Here is a 21,224-nt window from a genome sequence, read left to right as displayed (position 1 = left end):
CACAGTGCACAAGGTCCCGTGCTCAGGCTTAGACACCGTCTCCCAGACCCCAGCACGCCCCTCCTCTGGGCTAGCTTAACACCTACAGGCATTCCTTAGAGTCATGATTTCAGTCCCAGACCATAAAGTGAGTACTGTAATAAAGCGAATCACATGAATTTTCTGATTTCCCAATGGGTATAAAAGTATCATGTCCAAAAACACCAATATGCATACTTTAATTTAAAAATACTTTATTGCTGACTCGGCATCTGTAGCTCAAGCAGCTAGGTCCCCAGCCCCATACATTGGAGCTGGCGGGTTCGAATCCAACCCAGGCCTGCCAAATAACAATGACAACTACAACCAAAAACAACAACAACAACAACAACAACAATGGCCAGGTGTATGGCAGGTCCCTGTAGTCCCAGCTGCTTGGGAGGCTGAAGCAAGAGAATCACTTGAGCCCAGAAGTGTAAGGTTGCTGTGAGCTGTAATGCCATGGCACTCTACCACCCAGGGTGACGGCTTGAGACTCTGTCTCAAAAAAAAAGGGCTTGGCGCCTATAGTACAGTGGTTACAGCATCAGCCACATACACTGAGAGTGGCAGGTTCAAACCCAGCTCGGACCAGCTAAACAGCTGCAACAAAAAAATAGCCAGGCGTTGTGGTGGGCGCCCGCAGTCCCAGCTACTTGGGAGGCTGAGGCAAGACAATTGCTTAAACCCAAGAGTATGAGGTTGCTGTGAACTGTGACGTCATGGCACTCTATCGGGGGCAACATAGTAAGACTCTGTCTCAAAAAAAAAAAAAAATGCTCTATTGCTAAAAATGCTAATGAGCATCTGAGCCTTCAGCAAGTGGAAATATTTTTTTGCTGGTGGAGGTTCTTGCCCCAATGTTAGTGCCTGAGGACTGATCAGGATGGTGGTTGGTGAAGGCGTGGGTGGCAGCAGTGATATTTAGTACACTGATCAACTCTCCCTGTCACGGGAGATTTGTCTGTAACATGTGATGCTGTTTGATAGCACTTTTCCCATAGTAGGATGTTTTTCACACTGGAGTCAGTCCCCTTAAACCTCACTGGTGCTTTATCAACTACGTTTATGCAATATTCGAAATGCTTTCTTGTCATGTCAACAATGTTCGCAGCATCTTCACCAGGAGGAGATCCCATCTCTAGAAGCTATTTTCTTTGCACATCCTTTAGAAGCAACTCTTCATCCATTCGAGTTTCACCATGAGATCGCAGCAATTAGGTCACATCTTCAGACTCCACTTCTAAGTCTTTTGCGACTTCTACCATATCTGCAGCTACTTCATCCACTCAAGTCTTAAACCCCTCACAGTCATCCATGAGGGTTGGAATTAGCTTCATCCAATTGGTATGCTGATATTTTGGCCTCCTCCCATGAATCGTGCATATTCGTAATGGCATCTAAAACAGTGAATCCTTTCCAGAAGGTTTTTGATTTACTTTGCCCAGATCCATCAGAGGACTCACGCTCTATGACAGCACTAGCCTTTCAAAACGTATTTTTTAAATAATAAAATTTGAGAGTTGAAATTAGTCCTTGATCCACGGGCTCTCAGATCGATGTTGTGTTAGCAAGCATGACAACAACACTCCCCTACTTGTATATCTCCATCAGAGCTCTTGGGTGACCAGCTGTGTTGTTAATAAGCAGTAATATTTTGAAAGGAATCTCATTTTCTGAGCCATAGGTCTCAAAATAGGCTTAAAATGTTTAGTAAACCATATTAAAAAAAAAATGCGCTGTCATCCACACTTTGTTGTTCCTTTTCTAGAGCATAGGCACAGCAGATTTAGCATAATTCCTTAGGGTCCTAGGATTTTCAGAAAGGTAGATGGGTACTGGCTTCAACTAAAAGTCACCAGCTGCATTAGCCCTTAAAGAGAGTCAGCCTGTCCTTTGAGGCTTGAAAGCCACGCTTGACTTCTCCTCTCTAGCTATGATAGTCATAGATGGCATCTTCCAATCTTACGTCTCCATGAACAATCTGCTGTTCATCAGTTTTCTTTCTTTTTTTTTTTTAAGAGACAGTGTCTCACTTTGTCACCCTTGGTAGAGTGCCATGGTGTCACAGCTCACAGCAACCTCTAGCTCTTGGCATTAGGTGATTCTCTTGCCTCAACCTCCCGAGCAGCTGGGACTACAGGCGCCCGGCATAACGCCCAGCTATTTTTGTTGTTATTGTTGCAGTTTGGCTGGGGCCAAATTTGAACACGCCACCCTTACCGGTGCCCTACTCACTGAGCCACAGGGGCCGCCCTGTTTGTCATTTTTCTTAGCTAGATCTTCTAACTTGCTGCAGCCTCTACATCAGCACTTGGTTCACCTTTCACTTCTATGGAGGTGACTTTTCTTAAGCCTCATGAATCAACCTCGTCTAACTTTTCTTCTATAGCTTCCTCATCTCTCTTAGCTTTCATAGAATGGAAGAGAGTTGGGACCTTGTCATAAATTAGGCTTTCGCTTAAGGGAATGTGGCTAGTTTGATCTTCTATCCAGATCACTAAAACTTTCTCCATATGAGCAATAAGGCTGTTTTGCTTTCTCATCACTCATGTGTTCACTGGAGAAGGATTTTAATTCTGTTTTTTTGGAACAGTCTCATTTCGTCACCCTCAGTGCTGTAGTGTCATAGTTCACGGCAACCTCAAACTTGTGGGCTCAAGCAATCCTTGTGCCTCAGCCTCCCTAGTAGCTGGTGCTAGATGTGCCTGCCACAATGCTCAGCTATTTTTTTAGAGACAGAGTCTTGATCTTGCTCAGGCTGGTCTCAAACTCCTGAGCTCAGGTGATCCACCCATGGCAGCTTCCCAAAGTAAGGACTTTAAATTTTCTTGCATAACTTTTTCTTTGCATTCACAACTTAACTAACTATGTGGTGCAAGAGGCCTACCTTTCAGCCTCTCTTGGCTTTTTTTTTGGCAGTTTTTGGCAGGGGCCGGGTTTGAACCTGCCCCTCTGGTGTATGGGGCCGGCACCCTTTGAACCACAGGCGCCACCTCTCTTGGCTTTTGACATGCCTTCCTCACTAAGCTTAGTCATTTCTAGCTATTAAGTGAGATCTGTTGAACTCTTTTCTTCACTTGACCACGTAGAGGCCATTGTCGGACTATTAATTGAGCTAATTTCATTATCGTGGTGTTTCAGGGCATAGGGAGGCCCAGGAAAGGAAGAGAAAGGGGAAAACAGCCGGATGGTGGAGCAGTCAGAACACACACATCTATTAATTACGTTCACTGTCTTGTATGGACACAGGTCCCATGCCCCCAAACAATTACAGTAGTAAAATCAAAGATCGCTGATCACAGATCACCGTAACAGATAGAGTAATAATGAGGAAGTTTGAGATATTGGGAGAATTACCAAAATGTGACACAGAGACATGAAGTGAGCCATGCTGTTGGGAAAATGGCACCAACAGACCTGCTCCATGCAAGGCTCACCTTCAATCTGTAAAAACACATAAAATCTACAAGCAACTAAATAATAATAAATAATAAAGCAAAAAGCAATGAAACAAAATGAGCCTGTACCCTCTGACACAAGTGAGAGAATGAGACCCAGGCTTCTCCAAGGAGAGTTTCTTTGACCTCCCCTCCAATCCCTCCTGCAGTAGGACCTGGGTGCCAGTTTCTGAGACTCGCAAGTAGATCTTGAGTGTGTATGATGGCTCCTAGCATTTCCCAGTGCTCAGAGAGACTGACACCAGGACTGACAGCCCAGGAAAAGGAAGGAAGGTCCTGACAGTCGCTATAAATCCACGTCAGCCCTGGGTTTGGGCTGGGGCTGTGCTTTGCAGATCTGTGGGAACAAGTGGCACCTCGTGTAGTGAGCTTCATACCTTTTCCTTAGGCTTTGCGTGCCATGCCATGGGATGGGGCTGCAGAAAATGACCCAGGTACATGCTCTTTCCTGGCAAATTGAGTTCCCAGTGACATGTGTCAAAGGATAAAAATGCTGTGAAAACAACTCATGGATACTTTTCCCCAAACATCATGAAACAAAAACTGAGATAACAAAGATAATTAGATGCAATCACAAAGTAAACTTCAGCTTTGGGAGGAGGCTTGCTTTTCTGCTTTGGCAATGCTAGCTTTCCCCCCTGCCAGGCATGGCTTCCAGCGGGTACCAAGGCAGGTGGCCTTCACTTCTGTCCCTGAACCATCTCTTGGGCAGGTCAGGGGAGGGTCCCTGGGAGGTGTAAGCAGGAAAATGAGTGTTGGAGAAAGTGAAAACTGGCAGACCCAGAGTGTGGCTTGAAGCCCTTGGTTCAGAGACATTGGCTGAGTCCAGATCCCAGGCTTCCGATATTAGCTTTCCAGGTCCCTCAGGCACAGCTGCCAGTTTACAAAACCAAATTAAGTTTAATTTACTGAGAAGAAGCAAAACCAAAGTTGCCCAGCATTTCTCCAAAGGGCAGGGTCCGGGAGTCCATTGCAAGCACTCAAGGCCCCCCTCTAGCTGCTCTCTTCTTGGATGAGTCGGGCCAAACTGAGCTCTCGTTGATGTAGGGCTTTTGGAAGTTGCCTTCTTTAAGGGAGAAGGAACTTTCAGAGAAGTAAAAAAATCACTTGGCCAAGTCTTATCATTGGTAAGGAGCCCACTCAGGATTAGAAAACAGGTTTGTCTGTCCACAAATCCTACAGTCATGCCCATTACACCCGAAGTTCTCAAACTTTTGGGTCTCAGGACTCCTTTTTGCCTATCAAGCCATCTCAGAATCCAATCACTTGTGTTTATTTGAATTGTAGCTATTGACATAAATTAACACCGAGAAATTTTTGAAATATGCATTTTGTATTCCATTTAAAAATTACAATTATGTACCCATTACATGTTTATTTAAAAAGTATACTTTTAGGACAAACCAACCAAATCAAATTTAATTGAGAAGACTGGCATTGTTTTATGTTGTTACAAATCTATTTAATGTCTAGCTTCATAGACAACAAGTAGATTTTCATATCTGCATCACCATTCTCTCTGTTGTGATATGTTGCTTTGGGTGACATATAAAAAGAAAATATGGGGTGGCGCATGTGGCTCATGGAGTAGGGCGCCAGTCCCATATGCCGGAGGTGGCGGGTTCAAACCCAGCCCCGGCCAAAAACCACAAAAAATAAAAATAAAAAAATAAAAGAAAAGAAAAAGAAAATATGGCTTCACACGGGTGTGTGGATGAAACAGGAAGGAGAATTTGCACAGCCTTTTCAGATAATTATGGGTATTCTTTAATACATCTAATACACCAAAGCTCAACAAGTGGTATTTTCTTTTTTCTTTTTTTTTTTTTTGAGACAGAGTCTCATTCTGCTGCCCAAGCTAAAGTGCCATGGCGTCATAGCTCATGATCCTCCTGCCTCAGCCTCCCAAGTAGCTGGGATTGACACCTGGCTAATTTTTTCTACTTTTAGTGGAGAAGGGGCCTCACTCTTGCTTAGGCTGATCTCAAACTCCTGAGCTCAAGCAATCCGCTCACCTCAGCCTCCCAGAACAGTAGGATTATAGGCCTGAGTCACAACACCTGGCCAAGTGGTAATTTCTTAAAGCCAAGTCATCGTGTAGAAACTACAGCCATACCATCTTCTGTTATGTTAAAAAAAACACTCTACAGACTTTGAAAAACTCAAAGTCTATCTTACACTTTGAATGGAACTTTTCCTCATGCAGGTCTTACACCATCATGCATTTGTCAGTAAAAAAGTACTGGTTCACTGAGTTATGCAGATCTTCCAAATGTGAACACATTTTATAATACCATATATTTAAAAACCACCTCCTTTAATAGTATCACCAATATCGTCAGAAAAGTCTTTAAGTCGGGGATGCTCTCAAGCTCAATGTGGTGCATACAGGTTTTCCAAATTTTTAATTTTTATTTGGAAGCCAAAATTTTATCACTGGCAACAGATACTGTCAGTTGCTTTTCTCGACATGACAGGCTTACTTTGCTCACTTTCAAGAAATTGGGGAGGCCAAGGTGGGAAGATCACTGGCTTGAAGCTGCAGTGAACCATGATCATACCACTGTGCTCCCGCACGGACAACCAAGTGAGACCCTGTCTCTAAAAAAGAAAAGAAGCAGGCGGGAAGGCGGGAAAGAAATTCTCTACTAAGTACCAACGTCTGAATAATCAGTTTGCTCATACTTTTGAGTAAAAGTAGTATTTTATGAAAAATTTTAAAAGTGGCTAGTTCAGCTTGCAACTCAACTACAGGCAGTCCCAAGTTACAAACATCTGACTTAAGTACTACTCACACTTACAAAAGGAAGCTATTACAGGTAATAGGTAACAGATTCAACTTAGGAACAAACCTATAGAACCTGACCCAGAGACTACATGCCCACAGGTGCTTTTCCTCGTCACCCGTGTACAGCATGCGCTGCAGAAGCTCTTCACGCACGCACACTTCCCACTTCATCAGACAGAACGTTAAAGAAAGGTACACTCAAGACTTGACAGTTAATACAAATAACTTATGTTCGTAAGCAAAATTGGCTGTATTTTTTAACCTGTATGTACACAGAGATGAAGAATATAGTGACACTGGTATCATTTGGTTCCAATGTCCTAATTCATGCTGAGGTGCTAGCAGTTTTATCCACCACTAATTTTGTTCCATCAATCCAAGTTCCATCAATGCAAGTGTCAACATCTTTTAATCTTACTGCAAAACTAGTTTTGGCCTCATAGACCCCTGAAAAGGTTTTGGAGACCCCCCCCCCCCCAGGCATCCATGGATGACACTTTGAGAACAACTCTGGCAGATCAGAATACAGGGAGACACCTGCTGTAAGTCAGCATTAAGTTCCTGACTTAAAAGACAAGTTTATGAAATCCTGTTGAAACCAGGAAAGGAGCAGGTGTGAAACATCTCAGTCCCCAGAGTTGCTAACGCAAATGCTCTCTGCAAAGGCAGGGCCTTGCCACCTTCAAAAAGTACAATTATTATTGTGGGACTATCTTTTTAGATCCAAGCTGACCTCAATATTACAGAAGAACTGAAGTCTAAAAAATGTGTATGCTTTCACTTATGGGAATGTTTATAAACATCAGGTCTTCCTGGCTCTGGAAACAAACTCTGCAAGCTCACATCTTCGTAAGGGCTGGAACCCAAATCTAATGCCAGTGCACAGTGCTCCCCCATAGTCCAGCCCTGCTTAGAATCCAAAGTGTCTGACACTGAACTTGGTCTGAGGACCAACTGCTATCCCCAGGAGAGGAGGAGGGAAGGATGGCATCTCTCCCCAGGCACGATTATTGGAAGAAAGGATCTAGATTAGCACGTGAGGTCTGAGAACACAGTGGAAGGCAAGCTGGCAGTGTGCAGATCTGTGTACGTGTGTACGCACACACAGTGCTGACAGGAGACCGGAGAGGGACAGAGCTTGGCCAGGAAGCAAGAGGGCACAGGGCTGAGATGCCACTCTTTGAGAATAAGTTTGCCAGGAGATCTGGTTGAAGAAAAGGGAGGGACCTAGCCTGGCACTGTTAATTCCAAGGGCTTTGAGTAGCCTTTTTGGCACAAGGGACGAGTTTCATGAAAAAAATTTTTCCACAAACTGAAGGGTAGGGGAGATTGATTTGGGAATGATTCAAGGGCATTACATTTCTACCTCAGATCATTAGGCCTTAGATTCTCATAAGGAGCGTATAACTGTAAACCCGGCATGGGCAGTTTGCAGCAGGTTCACACTTCTATGACAATCTAATGCTGCTGTTTATCTGAGAGGAGACAGAGCTCGACTGGTGACGTGAACTATGGGGATCAGCTCTAAATACAGAGGAAGCTTTGTTTGCTTGCTGCTCACCTCTGCTGTGTGGCCCGGCCCTAACAGGCCACAGACTGGTCCCAGCGGTTGGAGACGACAGGCTTAGAGGATAAGAGTCTGGGATCCAGAAAGCAGCTTCATAGAGCATTCTCCTCATCTGTAGGGAGTGGACACATGCTGGGGAGAAAGGGCGGAGCAGCAGCAGGTGACAAGCCCAGGGAGTGGCACAAGCATTTTGTGCCCTGGGAGAGGACAAATCAGGAAATTCTGCCCACCCTGGTCTTTTAAAAAGCAAGATTTGCCTGTGCTGCAAACCACCTCCGCTACCGTTTATACAGAGCATTTACTGTGTGCCAGCGGCTGTGCTGGGGTTTTTTTTTTATAGGTACTCTCATTTAATCCTGCTAACAACTCTGCAGGGCAAGCTTCATCATCCCCACTTAGCAGATAAGGTAACTGAGGATCAGGAAAACTGAATAATTTATTTAAGATCACACTGCCAATAAGCAGTAGAGCACGGACTTAAGCCTGGCTACATCTGACCCTAAGGGCTGACCACTAAAACCCTCAAATGGCCCAGTGGCCTGGCTTGTGGGGTCCTCTTGAAAACTGACATCTGCATTTAAGCAGGGAGCAGGCAAACCCAGGCCGCTGCCACATTGTTATAGGTACGTGCCAGTGGTTCTGGCTGGGTCCATCCTGATAGCTGAGCCTCCTCTAGGAAGGCCAGCTGCTGCCTTCCATGCTCCCATGCTGAACAGACTCCCCAGAACACTTACTAGAACAACTACCCAGCACTGACGACATCCTTGCCTTTCTTTGGCCCAGGGAGAAAGGCAAAAATATGCCCCCAGCCAGCTGGAGTGGTCGATCCCATCTTTGGAGAGCATGCCAGCTCTGGGCACAGCAGTACTTACTGGTCCCAGCGCAGGCCCTGGCCCAGAGGAGACCTCAGCAGATGGCATTGGTAGAGGACACTTCTCAGCACTGCGTAGGCAGGCACAGCCGTCTGTGGGAGGGCCTGGGCACAGGCAGAGAGCTGAGAAGTCTCTCTTCACTCCCGCCAGTGCTGCTGAGTGTATTGTGCCGGACACTGTCATAGGAGCTAGCAGTACAACAGTGACATGGCAGACAAGGTCCCTCTTCTCAGAAATTCAGAATGGGGGAGAAACATGGTAAGAACACTAACCAGTAAATTAGGCCTTCCCCACGGGAAGAGAGTAGCATAGGATTTCCCAGGAAAGCAAAGGAGAAAAAAAAAGCGGAAAGAACACGTTCTGTGAAGATCTCAGGTGGAAGGGCCTTAAATTCAAGAAGTCAAGAAGGCTGTGAGATGGAGCAAATAGCATGAGAAAGAGGACGATGTGTGCTAAGAGCTTGAGAAGGGACATGCACGTTCTTATGGGCCAGGGCAAGGGCTGACTCTATCCCAGGAGGAATGCAGGGGCCAAGGAAGAATTTTAAGCAGGAAAGTGTCATGATCTGATTCTCATTTTAGAAATATTACTCTGCAAGAAAACTAGAAAATGAACAGCAAAGGGATCATAATTATCTTTCAATAAATCACATGTATTATTGGATGGAGATGTATGTGTGTGTCTGTCCATGTGTAAGTGTATATATATTCCAAATCTGCCAGACACTAGCGTGCCCGGGGCTCCCCCAAGTGCTGTTCACAGAGACTGTCATTTAATCCTCATAATCACATTGAGGTGATGATTATTATAAAGCCTCATTTTACAGATGAGGAAACGCAAGCTCAGAGAAGTTGAGTACCTTGCCCAAGGTCACCCAGCTACTAGATAATGGGGCCAGGATGTGAGCCTCAGCTGCCTGACTCCTGAGCTGCCCCCACATCATTCCTGGTCTCTGGTGAAAAACCTGGCCCAGAGTGGGGTCTCCAGGAAGGTAGCTGCCTTCCTTCCCCTTTATCGTTCAGCTGGTCTGAGTTCTTTGTGTGACGCCTGTCAGTACTGCAGAGCTCCAAACACGAACACGGGACACCTGCTCACAGAGCAGAGCTGTGTGGATTTGCATGCGAGGCAGGTGTGTCCTGGTGTGCCCGCCCTGGGAAGGAAACAGCATTTAAATGCAGGTCAATGCAAAGGGTGACCTGCTAGAAATGCTCTGGCAGTTCTGAGTCTGGGGGGCAAAAGGGGAGCCTCCTGAAAGGGTCCCTCTGGGGGTCTGGGCTGCAGGCTGCAGGCAGTTTTGGAGTTCAGAGTTTTCATGAAGGGCTTCCTACAAAGCACTTCCCCACACAACCACATCTGCATTTCTGAAGTGAAACCTTTTGATTCTGAGTCTTCTGAGCTGCAATGCCAGGTTGCCAGGGACACTGAAACAACTTCTACCCAGCTTTGTAGTGCCAAACGCACCTCTCCTGAGTTCTGGGGTTTTCATCATACAGATGATGTTTCCTGGGCATCTACTGTTGCCAGGCAGTGTACAGAAATGCTGTGGTGTGCAAACAGACATGGTCTGCCAGCATTAATCACAGAGCTGCACTAAAGATGTCACCAAGGGGTTAAATGCTGTGAAGAAAACACACCCAAAGCTTTCAGAAGCTGCAGTGTCACCAATAGGTGTGAGATCAGGGAAGATGCTAGAGCTGAGATGTGAGCATCTGCAGGATTTAACCAGCCAAGGAGAGAGAACTGACTCCCACAGAGGGGTTTGGGGCTTTGGAAGAAGGTTAAGCCAGTGGAGTTGGGAACAGAGGCCAAAGGAGACTGATGCGAGAACAAAGAGATGTGGTGGTCACTCTCCTATGTCAGCTTGGCCAGGCTGCGGCACCCAGTTGTTTGGTCGAACACTTACTTGATGTAGATGTTGCTGTGAAGGTATTTGTAGATGCATTTAACACCTGTACTCTGTTGACATATTAAGTTAAGGAGATGTCTATCCCTAATGTGGAGGTGGGCCTCTTTTAAGCAGGTAAGCCAAAAACTGAGGTGTCCCAGAGAAAAAGGAATTCTGCCTCAAGACAGTAACAGAAATACTGCTTGAGTTTCCAGCTTGCTAGCCTCCCCTATAAATTTCAAACTTGCCGGCCCTGTAGTTGCATGAGCTAATTCCTCCGAATAAATAATCCTCCTCCCATGTTGTCTATGTGTGTCCTATTGATTCTGTTTCTCTGGAAACCCTTTGGCTGATAGACAACAGACCACAGCAGGCCTTGTTGAATACAGGCAGGAGTTGGCATTGGATCACCCTTCTTTAATAAGTTATGGAAACCACAGATGGGCTTAGGCAGGGAAGCTAATTCAACTGGTATTAGCATAGTAGTGATCAGAGCCAGCCTGGAACCCAGAATGGGCACCGAGGGCCCCAGGAGATCTAGAAGCAGCTGTGCCCTGAGCCTCCCTGCCTTAGATACAGATGCTGTGGACATGTCTGAATCCCAGTGGTCACTTGTGCTTGTACACCTCCGGTCAGCAAACATGTGCATTTATACAGCATGGCTTGTCCTACAGGTATGCCTGGACTAGGCAAAGGGCATTCCTTGAGAACACTGTAAGTTTTTGTTTTTTTAATCCAGAGTCCTGTGAACAATCCTTCTCTGCATTCATTCATTCAACAATAGTGGAGCTCTGTTGCGAGCTGAGCCTCTGCTGTATGCTACAGATACAGCAGGAAACAAAAGTGGCAAAAATCTCTGCCCTCATGGAGTTTACTTCTTTTTTTTTTTTTGAGACAGAGTCTCACCATGTCGCCCTCAGTAGAGTGCCGTGGCGTCACAGCTCACAGCAACCTCAAACTCTTGGGCTCAAGCAATTCTCTTGCCTCAGCCTTCCAAGTGGCTGGGACTACAGGCACCCACCACAACGCCCAGGTATTTTTTATTGCAGTTGTCATAATTATTTAACTGGCCCAGGCCAGATTCAAACCTACCAGCCTTGGTGTATGTGTCTGGAGCTGTAACCCCCTGTGCTATGCGCTCCAAGCCTAGAGTTTACTTCCTAGTAAAGTACAAAGAGAGAATAAATGGTAGAGTATGGTATCTCTCAAGACTGCAATGACTGAGGGTGAAAATAAGCTCGAGGTGCAGAGGTAAAACAGCACACGTTGACTTCTTGGGCTCCAGAACCAATAGCTCTGAGTCTAAATCCCAACTCCTGAACTCATTACAATACCCATGAGCCCAGCTCCAGAGAAGTAAATGAGACAGCAGTCCAGAGCTTCAGATGGTGCTGGTGACTTTTGTTTGGGTTTTAGAATTGTCCTCATCGCTGAGTTGCCTGTGAGTTTCAGTACCTTGCCTCCAGGCCCACAGCAAGCCCAACCCATGGCCTGTCTTCAGATGCGCTTGTCACGGGGCCATCTGCACATCTCTCAGCAAGAATATTTGGAGCCTGGGGACTTTATTCTGTTCGCATCTTAGATGGCTCAGGTTTGCTAAGTAGTTGTAGCAGACAAACGGGAGTCAGAGGATGAGCGGTGTAGGAGAGGATAAACTATGGCTGTCAGCCTTTCGCAGAACAGAATCTGATCATTAGTAAGATCCTAGGTGATTCGCAGAATCTTAGGTAGTTGAAGTCTGAGAAGCACCAGGCTAGCAAAACATAGGCCTCTGTCTGCCCTTTGTGGAGCTTAAGGCAGGCACAGGACAAATGAACAGCAGTGCCTGTGACTGTCAGGAGAGAGCATACTAGGGGAGCTTTAGGTCAAGAGAAATACACCCAGGAGATCAAAGCAGATTTTGTAAGCCATCTTAAGGTTTTGCCATTTTGTCCTGAGAGCAACAGGAAACCTAGGGAATGGGATTTACAAGGGTGGGAGTGAATGAATTGGCCTACGTCAATAGTAATAACCTTTGTAATACATGAATCCGTAACTACAGTGCACTTTCTCCTCTTGTCTTAAACCACACTCTAGTCTTCAAGGAGGTGTCCTCACCCTAGATAGATAGGTAAGTAGAACTAGGCTCGGGCTTTGCCTGTCAAGGAGGGGTCCCCTCTGTTAGGTGCATCCTCATGCTGAACCCCTGTCCCCTCCTACCGGCTGATCCTCCAGCAGGGTACCATAGCATAGTGCTCCAGGTACCAGAGATGGGCCCCTATTTCCTCAGCTTTCAAATGCACATCAGAGATAGTCAACGCTGAATTGTGTTCTTAAGATGAATTGTGACTCAGTTCTCCCACCATCCTCTGCTAGCTAAGCAGAAGCTGTTTGAAGTTGTGGTAAGAGCACAGTCAAGGAGACTTGGATTGAAGTCCTTTGCTGTGTGATCTCTCACTAGTATTTTGACATCTCTAAACTTCTGCTTCCTGAACTGTGAATTCCTGCCACAGAAGGATATTGTGAGGGCTGAGCATAAGGAGAGTGCTTTATTTATTAAACAAATGTTTGTTGAACATACCTGCTAGGTATCAGCTCTGTAAACAGACTTGGGGGTCCAACAGTGGGCATTGTTAGACAAGAGCCCCATCATCATGGAACTTACTGGTCTAGTGAAGAAAACTCTCACTATTTGAATAATCACACAAATGAAGACGAAATGACAAAGGTAGTATGTGCTTTAAAGGGAGGAACCCGACCTCGCCTGCAAAGTCAGGGAGGCTTCTCTGAGAGTGACAGTTTTTGTAGTGTTTCTCCCAAGTGTTACCCTCTGCACTTCCTTTTCAGGTACCTGGAAGGAAACCACCTAACAGCTGTGCCCAGAGAGCTGTCCGCCCTCCAACACCTGACACTCATGTAAGGAGCCTGGTGCTGGGTGGGACATTTACTTTTCTCTCCTAGGGTAAAAAAGGTAAAGAAGGGTAAGAGAATGGTTCTTCAGGCTGGGGAAGCATCTCCACACTTTTCTCCCTGAGTGGAGAAGGGAGAGGCAGATGGAAGGAACAGACCAGCCTGGTGTGCTGGATCTTACCCAGTGAGACCTATGTGCAGAGTACTCAGAGCCTGGCATCACAGGCCATCTGAACCCCCTCCTGCCTGCCTTGGGGAAAGTGGGTGAGCCCCTAACCATCTGAGATCCATCTGGTCCCTGCACATCTCAGTCTGCAGCTGCTTGCAATCTGTGGCCACACTTAGGTCTGCCCAAAACATGAACAGTAGTTTCTTCTTCCAACTTGTTTAGTTCCTCAGAAAATGTCCTGGGTAGATAGTTTGAAGTGAGGATCATTCAGGTGGCACTTGTACTGGCTAGTGGCTCCAAGTCTGCCAAGACCCAGGAAAATAAATACAGAGCAGGGTGCTGGGCATGGGCATCATGCAAGGCGGCCTGCAGGCTTTGTCCCTGAACAGCCCGAGTTGAGACCCAGGACAGTGCAAAACAATTCCTTGGGCAAGTGGTAATTGAAAAATGCCTGGGTCTGCTTAGGGTGGCAGGGAGCTAGCTCACAGGAGGAAAGTGAAAGCTCTTTCAGAATGAAAGAGCATTCCTCTTGGGAAAGTAGAGAGCCCACTGAGAGGGGAAAGAAAGCCACCTGTCTCTGGCCTGGACTTCTAGATATTCTCAAAACCAGCCTCTAGATAAGGAGTTCTCAACCTTGGAACTATGGACATTTGGGGAGATAATTCCTGGTTGTGAAGGGCTGTCATGTACATCTGGAGACTCTACCCACCAGATGCCAGGAACTCTCCCCGCCAGCATGACAACCAAAAATGTCTCCAGACATTTCCAAATCCCATTCAGAGAGCAAAAGTGGCCATAGTTGAGAACCACTGCTCTAGAGAAATGGCTCTGAATATCACCCGATTAGAGGAATCACCTGAGCGATTGTTTTTTAAAAGAAACTGATGTTCAGGCTCACACTGAACCAACTGGGTGAGAACATCTGGGCATGGAATCCAGGCATCAAAGGATTTAAAAACTCCCCAGATGATTCTAATGCTAATGTTGCCTCTGCTCTGGATATTTATCCTTAAGGAGAAGCTTGAGACTGTAGTTGGACAGCACCCCCACTAGCCTCATTCCTCCTCAGAGAGAATCTGATAACACGGAATAAATGAATGCCAGAAGAGAAGAAGGGTTGAGAGACAGCAAAAAGAATTAATTGGGAAAAGTTCTAAAATAAGGAAAAATTGTTATTTGCATTATGTTTTGTTGGTATAATGAAGTGGCAGAATGGTTGAATGTAGTTGAATGATTAACTGAATAAATTCATAGAGGGATGGATGAATGAATGACCATTGCTTGAATGATTGAATAAGTGCTTAAATGAAAAAATGAATATTTGGGTAAATAAGTGGATGAAAGAGTAGGTGGATGGATGGATGGGCTGTTTGACAGGTAACTGGGTGGACAAATGGGTAGGTGAGTGAGTAGTTTGTAGACAAGTGAGTGGGTGAGTTGATGGATGGATGGATGGATGGGTGAGTGTATAGATAGGTGGGTGGATGAGTGGGTGGGTGGATGGATAGATGGATGGGTAGGTGGGTGAGTAGATTGATGGATAGACAGATGGGTGGACAAGTGTGCAGGTGAGTAGATGAGCAGATAAATAGACAAGCGCATGGATGGATAGATGGGTAAGTGAATGGATGAGCAAGTGGGTGGGTGGATGGACAAATGGATTAGTGGGTGGATAGGTGGGTGGATGAGTGGGTGGGTGGATGGATAGATGGATGTTTGAGTAGACAGATGAGTGTGTGGATGGATAGACGCATGGGTTGGTGGACAGGTAGGTGGATGGAGAGACAGATGGGTAGAAAAGTGTGCAGGTGAGTAGGTGGGTAGATAAATACATAAGCGTGTGGATGGATAGATGGGTGAGTGAATGGATGAATGGATGAATGGGTGGTCGGGTGGATGGACGGGAGGATGAATTGTAGGCATGTGTGATACTTGGGAGTGGCCTCCTACAGATTCAACTGACAGTAAAGCAGGTCCTTTCTGTTTTACTTTTCCTAGTGACCTGAGCAACAACAGCATCAGTATGCTGACCAATTACACCTTCAGTAATATGTCTCACCTCTCCACCCTGTGAGTACATGTTTACCATGCCCACTGGGCTAGCAGAAGATGGCCACTCTTTCTGTCCCCCCAGACTAAGTTCTCTGCTCTAGTGATCCTCAGGGCCTCACAGTTGCCCTCGCTTAGAGTAGACCTTAGTCATCAGAAGGAAAATAAAGTAAGACAGAACTCCACTGTCATGCAGTTAGAGAGGACCTAGAACCTCATCACCTCTGCGGAAGGCTCTCGTTGGAATACCTTCTGTGATTTGTAAATTTTCTTTCCAGTGGAGGGCTTCCCTCCACAATTACATTTTGCTCAGACCCATTTCTTTCCCATTAGCTTTGTACATTGTGAGCACTCCCCATGCGACAGTGGAGGGAGGTGATGGACAAGCCGGGCAGAGTCAGGCAGCTGTGGAACATGGGAGGAAGTGAAGCCAGTGAGCATCTGTGTGGGCCATGGAGGTTTCCCTGCACTGTGTTTGCAGGATACTTTTGTCCGTATATTGAGGGACCATTGACTCTTGCGGGTTCACAATGTGAGCAGGGCTCCCAAGAGTAGATGAGAACAGGAAGAGTCAACAGGGCACCTGCCCCTTTTCCACAGGATCCTGAGCTACAACCGGCTGAGATGCATTCCCATCCATGCCTTCAACGGGCTGCGGTCTCTCCGAGTGCTGTGAGTACCCCCATGTGCTGGGTTTGACTGACATGTTACTGAGAACAAGCAGGAAGTAGATGGGGCCCTCCCCTCCCCCACTCTCCTCTGCTCAACGCCTGCTCTACCCCCCAGCACAACCCTCCACCCAGCACTCTTATTTGCTCAGTGAGGTAGAGAGAGCTGCTCTTGAGACTCAACCATTCCCAGAGTGCCGCTCACTTCTCTCCAAGGACAAAACCTTGAGCAAATCACTCAACCCCTTTGAGTTCCCACTTGTTATATATAAATGGGATCAGTAGCCCCTGCTTTGTGAGGATTGGGGTATGCAATTACATTCCACTCTCTGGTATTGAGCACAGTGTGTGTCCCCTGGCAACATTTTGATGATCATTCTGCATGCAGTTGCTACCTCAGGCTTCCGAGAGGCTTCCGATGAACGCTGTGAACCTCTGCTAGGAAGCAGAGTGTGTACACCAGAGATCACCGGTTGAAGCCCGGGGGCCAGGTCCCACTCACAGACAGCTATGAGTTAGCAATTTTGTAGCTGACTCTTACAGTGTCTTTTAAAATAACCACATTTTTAATAAGCCGTCAATATTTAGGTATCAAGAGGCTTTTTTACACAAATCCTAATGTGTACACGCTTTTGGAAAATTGAGACTCCTGGCCATCCCAGGCCAGGCCTCTGCGTTCCTGAATGGCTGAGCAGCCCTGTGCCTTTGGACAGTTGTGCAGTCTGCAGCCTTCACACTGGCACACCCTTGTCACCCTCAGGGCCCTGTCTTACACATCGGTAGCTAAGTGTGTGCTCATCCGTAAAATCAGATAATTATAGTAATTGCCTGGCAGAGTCTTATGAGGATTAAATGAGATACTGTACATATAAAGCCCTTAGCACAGCTTTGGCATTATAAACACTTAACAAATATTCATTTGTCAGTGGGTGGAGTGGCTCTTGCCTATAATCCCAGGGCGGCAGGTGGATTGCTTGAAGCCAGCAGTTGGAGGTTACAGTGAGCTATGATTGCACCACTGAACTCCAACCTGGGCAACAAATTAAGACCCTGTCTTTTAAAAAGTTTTTAATTAAAAAAATTTCATTTATTATTACTATTCTCACATCATAGTTTGCCAGCACAGGAAGGTACCCAACCACCACCCTGAACACTGGGTTCAGTTGTCAGCTGATTTTAGGGCCTTCTCATCTTTGGCCTATTTTATTGACCAAAGAAGATTAATCTTTTGAATATCATCCTTAAATAATACTACTATGAGAACAGAAATGCCAGACTCTTTGTCCCAAACCTATCAACTTTTTGCCTTTCTGGACCATTATTAGTACAATAGTGATCACCACATTTTATAGAGCTTTTTACAAACATTCCTTCATCTAATCTTTTGCAACAGTGCTGTGAGGTTGAGACAGTTATGCCCATTTTAAAGATAGAGAAACTGAGGCCCAGACTGGTGAAGTAACTGGCCAAGGTCCAACAGTGAAGAGGCTGCAGACTCCTGACTCAGAGCCCTGGGACCCTTCCCAGGCTCAGCAGCAGTCGGCAAATAGCACCCAATGAGCTCGTCCATTTCAGAGCCTCCAGGCGGATGTGATTTATCGAGGCCCACAAAACACCGGTGTCAGCGACAACTCCCGCCACATGTCATCTGCACTGTTATTAAAAATCAATTCTCTGGGGGCGAAGAAGTGCCCACACTGACAGCGTGCAATCTGTTATTGTCACTTATTTATTATCTACCTTCTCTGGGGAGTTTGAGAATGGAAACATCAGCAGAACCATTTCCCTGTTTCCCAGTTGAACACAGCAGGAGATGGGCTTGTCTCATTGGCCGGGGCTGAAGCTGGACCTGCTTGCCTTTTTCTCACCATCCCCCCTCCACCTCCCACCTCCCACCTCCAGCCAACCCTGTTGTCTCCCAGTTAACAGTTATGTGCATGGGTTTGCTGCTGGGGGAGGGACCTGCCAGTTTTAAAGGAGTCTGTGTATATCCATTCATACTGAGAGTTCCAGGGGGGCAATTCAGGCTGCAGCAGGGAGAGAAAAGGTCTGGCTGTCCCTGTCTCCCTGCCTATGTCCCTCCCCAGTACCTTTTTTGACCATCCACCTCCCACCCAGCTCCACCATTCACCCTCAGGAGCTCATCAGCAGTACACACACACACAACCTGCTGGGTTTTGCTTCTTGAATTAAGAATTAGCAGGTTTTTAGCATCATCATTTTAGAATTATGGGATCTGGTGGATAAAAAGGAAACTTAAGAGTGTCTCAGTCCAACATCTACCTCAGTGGGGAGCAACCATTTTCTGCATAAGGTCCAATTCAGGAAAAATAAAAATGTTGATGGACTCCATTTATTTATGATATTTGTATCCTTTCTCCCAGTAATTTCACATCTAGGAATTTAGGTTAAAGAATAATCCAAAATCAGAGAAAGGTTCCATGCATTAAGATCTTTGTTGCACTGTTATTTTTAACCTAAATTTTGAATATTACCTACAAGGGCCACAGAGGCAAAATGTTGAAGGCAACTGATGGAACCAGTCAGTGAAAAAGCACAATTATTGAAAAAAGCAAAAATAATTCAAAAATTATTTTAAAAAGATGAAAATTACATGGCAAGGTAGCAATGCTTACTGCATCAGCATTACATGGAGAAGTGAAACTTAACTTGTATGGATGTTAAAATTATAACTTGTGAACATTTATACCTATGAAGAAAGACCGTGAGAAAGCAAATGAAAAACAATCGGCAATAGCTAGCTGTTACTATAATTTCTGTAATAAGTGGAGGCAAAGTTAAAGGTGAGTGAAGATAGTAACGTACGTATTTACAATTTAGGGCAGTGTTCTTCAAACTTTTTATCTCAAGACACACTTGAACCTATAGTTAAACTTCCATGGCACACTTAAATTATGCTGATCAAAAAAAAACACATGATCTTTCATATGATCTTTAAAAATGTTCATGGCACACCTGAGGTCCTCTCAAGGCATGCCAGTTGAAATTCACTGCTTTAGAGCAGCGGTTCTCAACCGATGAGTGGCAACCCCATTAGGGGTCGAATGACCCTTTCACAGGGGTTGCCTAATATCAGATATTTACATTATGATTCGTAATGGTAGCAAAAATTACAGTTATGAAGTAGCAACAAAAATAATTTTATGGTTGGGGGGTCACCAAACATGAGGAACTGTATTAAAGGGTCACAGCATTAGGAAGGTTGAGAACCACTGCTTTAGGGTGTTTAAAAAAGATAGGGTTGTTTTTTGTTTTGTTTTGTTTTGTTTTTTGAGTCAGGAATTGTGTTATCTGCAACTGCGTTTGAATATTTGTATATTCTTTGCTCATTTTGGAAGGGTTTTATTATATTGACTAAAATCTCAGAAATGACCCAAGACCCAGGGATGCCGGGTGTCTGGGGCAGGGAGGAAAATGTGCATCAACGTTTAGCTGTAGACAAAGGCCAGAAGGTGATTTGGAAGGAGAGAACTAAGTGTGGGTGAGTGGGTGTGCATGTGTGGGTTTGCACGTGTGTGTGTCTGTGTGCACTTGGGGGTGGATATGAATAATTCTCAGAGAATATGATAGGAGGTGGTCGGAGGTATAAAACATGGTGAAAAACAAGATGCTTTTCCTACTTCACTCCTAACCTAAAAATAGCTAGGAGAGAAATGCTTGTGGACATTCTAGCCCTTCTTCAGGGATCCATGCATTCCCTGATTGTAGCACCAGACCGAGTCACATACACATGTACCTGTGGCCAGATGCCACTCCCCAGCCCCAGCACAGGAGGGCCACCTGGACTCAGGTAGCACCAGTGAGGCCGTTTGAATGTGTGCTCAGGAGGGAGCCAGCAGGATGCCCGTGCATCCTCCTCCCATTCTTAGCTCTTAGTCCCTGAAGTAAGATTGTGCTGTTGATTCACTTAAGGCTGTTCATCACTATTCTACTGATGACATGAATCCTCCCGACAACATCCCTGCAGAGGGCTCCAGTTGCCCTTTGCTTTATTAACTTGCAAGAAGAAAAGCTCACTCCCTTCCCATACAACCCCATGTTACTTTTAACCCACTGTCAGAAAATTTTTCCTATGAGCCAAAAGGTGACGTCTGGGGACTCCCCAACTATGGTCCAGGCTTGGCCCTTTGGTACCCCCAAAACAAAAATAAATAAATAAGAGTTTAAGTTTAGAATTCCAGAATTGAAGTATGAGTCTTGGAAATTTTCCTGTCCAAACTTTTCATTTATTATAAGATAAGGCAGATTCAGAAAGTCTTAGGACTTGTTCAAGATCACTCTTTTATTCATCCTTTCCTGAATGCCTACTATGGATTAGTTGCTTTGCTTAACTCTTGGGGAAAGAATAAATAGTGAATTAGACATAATCATCAGCCTCAGAGAGCCTTTGGTCTAGAAGAGGTAATAAGCAATGACAATACAGGGTGTTAACTGAGAGAAGAGCCATAGGGTTGCAAGTGTGAGGCACAGAACCCAGTCTTGGCCATGCCAGAGGCTTTCTGAAAGGAAGGTGAATAATCACCATTGACATCCATTAAACCATGACTACAGCATGACCACTATACTCATGTTATCCTATTGACTTTTCACCCTGTGAAGAATATACCACTATTATCCCCATTTCACAGATAAATAGAGATTGAGCAAGATTGAGTAACTTGCCCAAAGTGACACAACCAATAGTAAAGTTAGGATTTGAACCCACAACTGTTTGCTTTCAGGATCACTCCTCTTAACGTTTGCTTCTAAGGCTGAGAGCCAGAAGCAGTGGGATTTATTGGAGTCCATAAATGCCCTGGACAGAGCCACTGAGGAAGGGCAGGTGCATTGGGACAGG

At 45.5% G+C, this 21,224-nt stretch overlaps 1 protein-coding gene across 2 annotated transcripts in view; it reads left to right on the top strand.

Moving 5' to 3' along the window:
* Positions 1-21,224, top strand: part of SLIT3 (slit guidance ligand 3) — a 677,992-nt gene that overhangs the window by 601,722 nt on the left and 55,046 nt on the right. For both annotated transcript variants that reach the window (XM_053566757.1, XM_053566758.1), the window contains 3 exons: positions 13,418-13,486; positions 15,648-15,719; positions 16,299-16,370. In XM_053566757.1, coding sequence (XP_053422732.1) covers positions 13,418-13,486; positions 15,648-15,719; positions 16,299-16,370 — 213 coding nt within the window. The remainder of the gene's footprint in view (positions 1-13,417; positions 13,487-15,647; positions 15,720-16,298; positions 16,371-21,224) is intronic.

The sequence above is a fragment of the Nycticebus coucang genome, chromosome 17 (genome assembly GCF_027406575.1).
Source record: "Nycticebus coucang isolate mNycCou1 chromosome 17, mNycCou1.pri, whole genome shotgun sequence".
NCBI classification, from domain to species: domain Eukaryota; kingdom Metazoa; phylum Chordata; class Mammalia; order Primates; family Lorisidae; genus Nycticebus; species Nycticebus coucang.
This window is presented reverse-complemented; position numbering and strand designations above follow the sequence as displayed.